This window comes from Rhagoletis pomonella, unplaced genomic scaffold (assembly GCF_013731165.1).
Source record: "Rhagoletis pomonella isolate Grant_MI unplaced genomic scaffold, Rhpom_1.0 Rhpom_scaffold_00007, whole genome shotgun sequence".
NCBI lineage: Eukaryota > Metazoa > Arthropoda > Insecta > Diptera > Tephritidae > Rhagoletis > Rhagoletis pomonella.
Genome location: NW_023458561.1, coordinates 15,860,948 through 15,872,420, shown reverse-complemented (window position 1 = coordinate 15,872,420; position 11,473 = coordinate 15,860,948). Strand labels below are relative to the sequence as shown.

Below are 11,473 nucleotides of genomic sequence, written 5' to 3'. Positions count from 1 at the left end.
CGCTGAATTCGCCGACAAGCTTTTTTAAAAACGAAGTAAATTAGTACTAAATGGTTCCATTTGAAAAGACAATCTTAACTAATAGAAAAATATAAATTTAGTTTAGTAAGTAGAGGGAAGTTCTAAATAAAGTCCGCCCGATTCCAATTTTTCTTCAGGTACCGATACCGATGCCGATTCCATAAAAAATTACAAATAAATGTATTAATGCATAAAATCAGTTTATTTAACGGAATTAAAATAGCAAAAGAAAAAAAATAATTGAATTAATTGGCTTGTTATGCAACTTTACATACACATGTATGTACAAACATACATACGTATTTTTTTCAGAGGAGGAAGCATCGAAAGCCTTAACCCCAAACCAGTCAGTGTGAGACTTTAACCCACTAAACATCCTACCGTCTACGTACCGATCCCCCCGGTACCACCGTCAAGTATTTCGTCGGGAGGCGGTTTGAGGCGGTTTACATATGTATGTATGTGTAAAGATATATGTACATATATCACATTTATGTTATGTTATACAATTTTATTTCGTTTTGTACTAAAATACTATCTTTTGCACACAATGCAGTAGAACTTATATGCTAGGTATGTATGTATGTACATACATATTTTGGCCGGATTTGGCATTTGGCATTTGTCTTCTTAATTTAATGTTTATTATTTTTTATATAAAGTCTAGCTGGTATACAACAAACACCGATGCCGAGGCCGATTAATCGATCGGACTCTAGTTATATATATGGAAACGGCACGTTTTACTTGAAGAAATTTTAATACACGTTTACAATTAATTGTAAACAATGAATGATTAAGAAACCTATGACCGCACATGATTATATATCGAGCCCTAACCGACAAAATAACGTTAGCGAAGTTTTTGTTTCAAAATTTTATTTTTGATGCAGAAATATTCCTATAGCATCTAGATGCATTTCTGCATCACGTATTAAGAAGTAATGGAAAAAAAGCAGAGTAGCTTTTTTCGAAAAGCCCTGTCTATATGAATTTAGGTTTAGAATTTTTATAAGCTATAAAACTGTACTTTTAAAACCTTAAATTCAACCTTGTGTGAGACGCACCTTGATATGTTGATAAATTAAGAACATCATTTGAATTCTTGGAGCATTCAATTTTTTCCCCAAAAAAAGTTTACAAAGCTGTAAATTGATTGCAAAGTGTAAGTGAGAGCTGATATCCCCCAAACAAATAGGAAATGTGCTCACGCAGACGTAATGCGATAGAAAGCAACGAGTATGAAACCAAAAACTACAACAAAGTAAAAGTAGCTAAGATAAAGCAAATGTAATAGAAACATCTAAAAATATGCTGTATAGAGAGTAAGCAGACAACCACCACAAATCTTGGCTAACCAAACACCGTCCGGAGTTTACTTTTTATCTGAATAAATATATGTATGTTTAAGGACACATTTGAAATTACTTCCTCGATTCAACAAATTTTAGTAATGTTTTGACTAAGACAAACTTGAAAACAAACAGTAAAGCTGTGGTGAGTTCATAAATATTGAAGCTTGGCAAAATCAAAAGAGAAGAGCTCGGATTCATCAACACATAAAAAATTAGATTACGGCTATTGTGTGGCACATAGAGACCACGCTGAGTTTAACAAAAATCATAATCAAATACATTCGAGTTTTTAAGTGCTGATTTACAAAACTCATAAAGTAACCCCAAACAATTTTCACCGAAACACATAGAGTACCTGCACCTTTATTACGGGTCGAATCCTCTCTCACGGGCGCATTGAAACCGACCATGGAAATTGATGTTAATCTGCGGAAAGCAAGTGCCATCGAACTGATGACCATTTCAGCAGGCTCCTATAGTATCAACAACAAACTTAACAACAACAACAGCACATCATCATTTGCCGTGCGTCCGGTAGTTTGTGGCTCCCCTCCCTCTCGTCGGATTGGTTGCTGTGGTATTCTCGGCCGGCTGATCTTCGCTGGTGGCGCCAGCACAGCTAAAACGGGCAGTGCTGACTATCATAATTTCAATAGCCTTCCCATCGTCGGAAATCAACAAACTTTACACGCGACTGCTCCGGCCCCACTTTGCGACGCGACTGTTGTTTCGTCGGTATGCAAGGCAGGTAACACGTGCCGTCCGCAGTCACGTCGTACGCCCCAGGAAGTCTATTTCGAGAGTCGGGGAAAGTCCTGCAAGAAACTTCTCAAATTCAATGGCTACTCAAATAAGGTGAGTCTTGTAGAGAATTATGCATTTTTATTTTTAAAATACAAATACATACATAAAAGTAATACCGGCCGACCTTTACAGTGGTACAGGGCCCAGGCGGCTGTTCGGATGACCATAATGATCTTTTGAATACGACTCTGAGGTGCATTTCACATTTAGGATCCGGCGTTCACAAAATATCTACAGAGATGATAAGAAAATGAGTCAAACCCTAATATATTTTGTCGAAAGTTACCCGGATAAAACAAACCCCTAAGCCTCTTATTTTATACTGTTTCCATCTCATAATTATTGCAAATTTACTACAAGGTTAAACTTTTAGATACCCTTAAATTTTCCTCATTGGGAGCGATTAAAAAGCAATTGTTTAGCAATTAGTCAGCAACAAGAAAATTTAAACACTTCTATAAATTTAAATTTTACAGAAAGACCATGCAAAAATATTTCAATTCGTATTTCGCCAGGTAATAAATGTATGAACTTATTTATATTTTCATAGTCAGCTGTCGAGGCGCGCCAACGCCAACGCCAACACCAACCCAACGCCAAAGTTGTAAAGGCCCGTCCACATACAACTTTGACGTTTGCGTCTCTTCGACAGCAGCGCGAGTAACGTCAGTGCTTGTTACAATGAACGCTTGGCATCGAATGATTTTTGCGTGTCAAATGAACTTTTATCTCAAAGTTTAAACTGCTGGCAAATGTAAATAGGGATTATAACTTAATAACTAACTAATACAACTAAAGTAAAATCTGTGGAAAATTAACAATAAAATACTTTTTTCGCAAAATCTATAAAGGGCCCTTTTATTTCTCAAAAAAAAACCAGGGTAACAGTTATTCGTCGCCACGCTGTAAATGTATTAATAAACTGAAACTCATTTCGCCAGTAGCGAAAATGGTCACCGGTGACATCGTCACTAATGAGGATTTGGTGACATCGTCACACTTGCTGTGAATCCTTAACGACATATAGCTGACAATGACACTGGTGACAATGTCATACAGGTGTACTCCTATCAAAGACTTATAACAGACAATGTCTTGCAGCGGTCACTTATGGAAAGCCTATTGCAGGACATTGTCGCTGGAATGTCATTAATGATCACTGCACGACAAAGTCATGCAGATGACCTCAACGACGAAATTAACATTTATATGAAAAAGTCATGAACGACTTCTATACAAACGGAGCCCAAAGTCATTTAAGACGTAACTTTTCCGTACAAGACTCTTAAGTGACTAATGCATGACATTCGCTACGGGGTCCCAATTAGCTTACTCGTATTCGTCTATGGCAGGGCTGTTTAAAATTTTTCTATTTCTACTATAAATCTACAAAATTTATGCGTACACTGACATTTTTTTTGTAATTTAAGTGAAGCTAACAAATAAGTTTTTTTTATACCCGAGCGCACTTGTGCACAAGGGTATATTAATTTTGTTTCTCAAAACGGTTGTTTGCAAAACGAATCGAGATAGATATAGACAAATGTATACATAAATGATCAGGATGAAAAAAGAAATCGATTAAGCCATGTCTGTCTGTCCGTCCGTCCGTGTACACGATAACTCGGGCAAAAAAAATTAGATATGAGGTATGTAAGTTTCCCTTAATCCAAGGTAGGTTGCTATTGAAAATGGGCGAAATCGGACAGTAACCACGCCCACTTCCCATATAACGCTAATTTCCAGAAATACGAAAACTGCGATATTTCAGTAACTACTGAAGATAATTCACTCCAAATTGATATTTACAATAATTTTTAGACGAAAAATAAGAATATATTTAAAGTGTTAATTTGTATATGTGCCTATACTTCAAGGCAAAACTAACCCAAATGTGCTACAAGTGCTTATGGAGTGATGCAGCTGTGGTCTATGGTATGGTCGGACGACTTTAAGGTGCAGAAAAATAAATAATTTAATTTTTTTTTGATCTTTGCATAACTTTTTGAAACACTATATTTAATGAAAAATTTGGAAACTGCCGGGAAAAAGGTGCGAAAACATTAGAAATAAAATCTAAAAAAAATGCGACTATAAATCGAGTATATTTTTGTTTATTTTTAAATTTTTTTGGTAAGTTTACACGATGAATATGTATTTTTCTCGTTTCCACATTTTCGTGTGTAAAAATCCTTTTTGTTAGTGACTTTACACAATTCTAAGGGTGAAATCAAACAGCAGATGTGTATTTTGTAGCTTGTACACACTTTCTTAGTAAATTTACGCACACCTTATAGCTGCTAAGAACTCTAAAAAGTCCGAAATTTAAACAAACTCTTCGTTGAATAATCGAGCATGTAATTTCGCGAATAATAAGGTAGGAAATCAGTAACCTACCTTTTAGGTAGAAATCTACAAAATTTTTTTTTAGAGTGTATATTACTATGTATCTAATACATATCGCGAATATTAACAAAACCAGTCTACAAATACGGGCTTTCGACCCCGACGCCACCTAATGGAAATATTTTTTGCGAAAATATTCCAGCATATGTAACAAATATACATGCAATAAAAAAAACAGATTCGACCATAACTACTTAACATAGATATATCACTTTTAATTTTTAACTATAAAGACCCCTCCCTGGAAATGCCCATATAAATATTATACTTATGGAATGACGCACATCCTATGAAAGCGTAATTATACTGCCTATTAGAAGAACATGACTCAAAAAAAAACTCTAAAGTCTAAATTGTGGGCGCTATGATTTTGCTTCCCCTAAATTGCGGAAATTATGCACCCCGACCAAAAAAACTGTAACCTTCAAAAATGAAGAGACTTCAAAAAATTAAGGCGTTTGGATTTTACTAAATATAGTATTTAACTAGAAGTAATTTTTACCCGACTTCATTTCGCGTATAGAATTTAGCAGAATCGATAAATTCTTCATGATGCAATGATCAGATCTAAACCAAATGGGACCACCCTTGAAGTGCCACCTTCCCAATCGAAGTATCGAAATCGGTTAACGTTGTCAACAGTTATGCAGTAACATACATAAAAAAGTATTCGGACGAATTAATAACCCCCTCTTTTTTCTTAAATTGCTTAAATTTTTTAAGAATTTGGTTCGAAGTCCCAAATTTAGTACCTCCTAAATTTGTTAAGATATGTTTAGTTCTTTAAACACCAGAGAGTGCTGGAATTTCTAGTTAATTTTTTTTTCTGCTTTTGGGAAAATATTCTTCCCACGTATGTACGTACTATGTAGTACAAAAGGAAAAAATCTAATCAGCTGATACACTGACGAAGACACATATATACATATGTAAATCTTTGGCTATAATGCACGGAGCTAATCGTAACAAATCGCGGCGAATTCGTCAGGATATATTGATTTTATACTCTTCCTTTTTATGGTACGTTTACGTGCCACGATTGAGAGAATACATCTATCATTCTTGTTTACGTGCAGTATAACGAATGCAGGTATAGGTTTTGGGGCAAAGCTACCCTTCAGCCAATGGCGACACGCGCGCCAATTGAGCGTTACCGGGAGAAAAGGAGGGAAGAGAAAGAAAAGAGAGGCAGAAAGGCGTGAGTGCGAGGAGCTTGAAATGCTGGCAGACAGGAGCGCGGCTCGAAAATTTGATCAGAAAATAAGGCAGCAATCAAATGGTTTTAAGACCGGGGCTAACTCCTGCAAAAATGAAGATGGAAACCTGGTAACAGATGTCCATAGTACACTTGAGATATGGAGGGAACACTTTTCATTGCTTTTAAATGGCCAAACAGATGGCGCGTTTGATGAAGGAGAACCCGAACCAATGTATAGGGACGAAGCTCACGTCTCTAAACTGAACCAAGACGAGGTGAGAACAGCAATAAAGCGGCTTAAGAATCCCAAAGCCCCCGGAGCCGACGGTATACCGGCAGAGCTGTTCAAAGCCGGTGGCGAAGAGTTGGTGGGGCGTATGTACCAGCTTTTAAGCAGAATTTGGCTGATGAATACATGCCCGAAGAATGGAATCTCAGTGTACTTTGCCCATTCACAAGAAGGGAGATCCCGCCGTTTGCGCCAATTATCGCCGAATAAGCCTTCTTAATATTTCATACAAGTTCCTGTCAACGATACTGTGTGCATGACTGAAGCCGTTCACGAACCAGCTGATTGGACCCTATCAGTGTGGCTTCACACCTGGTAAATCCACCATTGACCAGATTTTCACAGCACATCAAATCCTGGAGAAGACATTAGATAAGCAAATCGACACACACCATCTTTTTGTTGACTTTAAAGTTGCTTTTGATAGCAAGAAGAGGAGCTGCCTGTACGACGCTATGTCCAAATTTGGGATCCCCGCAAAACTAATACGGCTATGTAGAGTGACGTTGAGCACAACCTTCAGCTCCGTCTAAATTGGGAAGGACCTCTCCGCGCCGTTTGAGACCAAGCGAGGTTTTAGACAAGGCGATTTACTCTCGTGCGACTTTTTCAATCTGATGCTGGAAAGCGTAATAAGAGCTGCCAATCTGAATCGCAGCGGCACCATATATAGCAAAAGAACGATGCTGCTGGCGTATGCAGATGATATCGATATCGTAGGTCTGAAACAAAGGGACGTAACCGCAGCATTATCCAGTTTAGAAAAAGAAGCTAAAGAGGTTGGTCTAGCGGTGAACGAGGGAAAGACAAAGTACCTCCTGGCAACATATAAAGAGTCCACGTGCTACGGGATACACGTCACTATTGGCAGATATAACTTTGAAGTAGTGAAGGACTTTGTCTACCTAGGATCCAGCATAAACACCACCAACAACGTCAGCCTGGAGATCAAGCGAAGAATAACTCTTGCCAACAGGTGGTACTTTGGGCTCGGTAGGCAATTGAAAAGCAGAGCCCTCTCTCGACGAACGAAACTCACGCTCTACAAATCTCTCATCATGCCCGTCCTTTTATATGACGTAGAACCTTGGACGATGTCGAACAAAGATGAGAAGGCTTTGGAGGCTTTCGAGAGAACTTTTCTACGCAAAATCTACGGCCCTGTTTTCGTGGATGGCGGATATCGGAGAAGAAGGAATGACGAACTGTATGAGCTTTTTAACGACATGGACATAGTTAAGCGCATAAAAATACAGCGATTGCGTTGGCTTGGACATATTGTACGCATGGATGACGACTCTCCGGCGAAAAGATCCTTCGACTCCGCACCCATGGGTGGGCAACGAAAGCAAGATCGCCCACGAGCGCAATGGAAGGGCCAAGTGCAGAGGGACCTGTCTGCGCTCGGGATAACCAACTGTCGCAAATTCGCGCAGGAGAGATGCAATTGGAGAAGCTTTTTGGTCTCGGCCCAAACCGACAAATGGTTGTAGTGCCAAATAAGAAGAAGAAGAAGATACTTCATCTAGGACAGCCCATTTGAAGTCAAAAGGACAGCCCCTTTGAAGTGTGTTGACTAATACTTACGGTGACCATTCGTACCGATTTTGGCCGGACAGTACCGATTTTGAGAAAATGGTCTAACCGAATGTGTTTTAAAAGTCGGTATATATAAGTGTCCCGATTTTTCATATTTGACGATTTGAAAGCTGCTTTCGACAGCACGAAAAGTAGCTGTCTTTATGCCGCGATGTTTGAATTTGGTATCCCCGCGAAACTAATACGGCTGTGTAAAATGACGTTGAGCATAACCACCAGCTCCGTCAGAATTGGAAAGGACCTCTTCTAGCCGTTTGATACCAAACGAGGTTTCACGCAAAGTGACTCTCTTCCGTGCGATTTCTTTCATCTGACGTTGGAGAAGATAATAAGAGTCGCAGACCAAATCGCTGTGGCACAATACTTCACAAGAGCGTACAATTTCTTGCGTATGCCGACCACATCGACATTATTGGTAAAACAAAAGCTACGTCTGTTCTGCTTTCGCGGGATTAGATAGAGAAGCAAAGCGAATTGGTCTGTTGGCGTACGGGGACAAAGTGAATTATCTTCTGGCATCACACAAACAGTCAGAGCATACTCGTCTTGGCACCCACGCCACTGTTGACAGTTAAATGTTTGAAAAAATAGACGACTTCGTTTATTTGGGAACCAGCATTAACACCAATAAAAATTTCAGACTTTAAATCCAACGGGGCATCACTCTTGCCTACAAGCACTAGTACTTTGGACTGAGTAGGCAATTGAGAATTAAAGTCCTCTTTCGTTGTACAAAAATCACACCCTATAAGTCACTCATCATGCCTGTGCTGGTGTATGGCGCGGAGGCATGCACAATGAAAACATCTGATGAAAGTATTCAACGCGGTACGCGATGGTGGTAACAGAGGAAGAGGATGACCTCCTCTGCGTTGGAGAGACCAGGTGGAGAAGGAATTGGCTTCACTTGGCATTTCCAATTGGCGTCAGTTGGCATAATAGATAAATGACTGCCGTGCTGTTTTGGACTCTGCGGTTACAGCGCCAATAAAGAAGAAGGTGACACTGTCCTCCGAAAATTCATATGACGAGTGTCAAGTAGCGAAAAAATACGAGCTCCGGTGTTGAGGATCTTAGTGCACCTGATTTCAGAGTAATAGTTAATTTTCGCCAAGCTTTAACTGCAGTTAATGCCTATTGGAAAAAGGAGAATACAACTCGAAGGGGGTAATTGCTCATATTAAGTACAAGGAAGCGAAAGCAACAAAGAAAAAGAGGGAAATAAACTTTGCTGATCACGCTAACGTTCTTTACCTGAGCTCTTAACTGCAGATAAGCTTTTGGTAGAAATGGGCTATAAGTCACAGATGTTCTTATAAATTTAAGAGCTCTGTTACATGAACGCCTCATACTGTCTTCTCGTATATACTTGCGACAGAGCTACATTGGCTTCATTTTATCAAAAAGAATCAGTGAAATTGTTGGTGAAATTTATCAGAAATGTGTAAACGAGTTTTTATAGAAATTTTGATAATTCATTTACAAAACTTACACAATTATAAGTTTACATATACGGTTTACAATCCATTTTTAAGGTTTTATGAATACCCCTATTTTCGTTACCTTAATATAGAAAGGCACTAACTCATCTAACTTATATGATTCGATGAAATGCATCATAATCAAGGGAATTGTGGATTTTTACTCTGTTACAGCTTTTTGTATTTCAGCGACAATGTGAGATAGGGCCTTTCTGTATTAAGGTAACGTTATGTTTCTTTACATGCATTTTTTCAATGTACCTGAGACATTCTTCTTCACATCGGACACCAAATTTGGTGTCACACTTTCGATTGGCTTAAAATTTCTTTTATGGGTTCTATACATGAGATAAGCTAACACATGTTTGAGGAATTTTTTTCGCTTTTTTCTTTGGAGATATGATTTGTCAAAGTTTGCATTTTTTCGTGATTCTAACTAATCATATACTTCTTCAAATCATAATATCTCGGCTTCTGCTAATCGTAGAGACTTCATCTTAAAGAAACGGACTTATTTTTCACACTAGTATCTTCCAGTTGTCGAGATTCGACATCTTTTTTCATACACTTTTGAATTTTACCTGTCACCAATACCAACTCTTTTATGCGAATTACTATTTTGAAGTTCACCAGCATAATTTATACTTAATGTACAGGAAACCTTAACATCGAATTATGAACGTTAATACCGGATTGATTAGTGCTAATTCTACCAAGTCTCCTCCAACTTTCTTCAGTTACTTTTGAAATTAGACCGAAAAAGGAACCTCGATTTTCATTTATAAAAAATATGCATATGTATTTGTATGTATAGATGAGGTGTTCATCACTGACTAATATGTCAAACATATACCAATTCAGACTGTAAATAAGTTTTTCGATTATATTTGTCTGAGAGCCTCTTGGAGGTTAAAATCTAATTTGCCCACATCTACACAACTCCTTATTTTTCATCAGAATCGTTAACGGTTGAGAAAGTTTCTTGAAGGTTTGAAACAAAAGATAATATTTCCTTCTCTAACGGCGGTTTCACACGGGTTTTTTTCAAGACTGGGCCAAAGCCCAATATTTTTTCATCACGTGACTGGGCTAAAAAGTTACACCAAATTTTATGTTACTAATATGTGTTCTAAAAGTGAAACAAATGTGATCATAAATATGATTTTTTACGATAGCTCTAAATCCATGCGCCACCTATCGGAAGACAAACACACTGATCCTTCTAAAAACTTCTGCACAAAACAACAATCATTCAATGCGATTTTAAAATCTGGGAAAAAATGGTTCCTAATTGAATGATTCTTGCGATTTTATACAGGGTGTCCCAGAAGTAACCTGCCAAACTTAAGGAGAAGGTAGGTGGGGGGATGAGCTCCCTGATAAACAAAAATTTTTCAGGTAAAAGTGTCACCGTGTTTGAAATATTAAAATTTTTTTGAATTAAAAAAAAATCGTGCCTTTTCATGCATTTTCTTTAACTGCATCTACAAACAAGCCTATACTTAGTAAATTTTTTATGTAAAATACTTCCAGATAGTTGCTTCTCCATACTCAAATGCAATGTAGTTAAAATATATTAAGGAACCATCATAAAATTAGGACTATTGTGGGATTTTTAACTTTTTGTTATTTTCTTCCCCAACTTTGACTATCTCTGGTGAAAAAAAATGTACCGAGCTATAACTTTACATTACATACAAAAATTGCTCTTTTAATAAAGATTTCAGAAAGCTGCCACTCTTACTGTTTCGAATAGAAAAAAAAGTTATAGCCGCTTTTGTGGGCAAAGGACTGAGACAAGCTAGAATGTATTTAATGGATTTAAATTTAAGTTGCTCTTGTTACCGACCAATGACATGCTAAATAGTACAAAGATACCCTATTATAAGCACCTACCACAGATACGTTTGCGTACCAAATTTCAATTTCCTTTGACTTATAGTTTTGAAATTATAGCTGATAAAATTTTCCATGCCTATGGGATGTGCCACGCCCCCTTTTACAAACCCATTTATATATAAGCACCTACCATTGAATTATCTGCATACTAAATTTCAAGTTCGTGGGACTTATAGTTCCGAAGTTATAGTTGATAAAAGGGTCCACGCCTATGGGATGTGCCACGCCCCTTTTTACAAACTCATGTATATATAGCCTACTGTAAGCACCTACCGGAGATATGTGTGCATACCTAATTTCAATTTCATGTGACTGATGGTTGTGAAATTATAGCTGATAAAAATTTCCACGCCTATGGGATGTGCCACGCCCCCTTTTACAAACCCCTTTATATATTCTTTACCATACCTGCATACCAAAT

At 37.8% G+C, this 11,473-nt stretch overlaps 1 protein-coding gene across 1 annotated transcript in view; it reads left to right on the top strand.

The window, feature by feature from the left end:
* The window catches only part of LOC118742377, a 161,708-nt gene that overhangs the window by 12,128 nt on the left and 138,107 nt on the right, over positions 1 to 11,473 (top strand). Inside the window, exon 2 of the mRNA XM_036474407.1 lies at positions 1,220 to 2,231. Within this exon, the coding sequence (XP_036330300.1) occupies positions 1,785 to 2,231 (447 nt within the window). The 5' untranslated portion in view covers positions 1,220 to 1,784. The remainder of the gene's footprint in view (positions 1 to 1,219; positions 2,232 to 11,473) is intronic.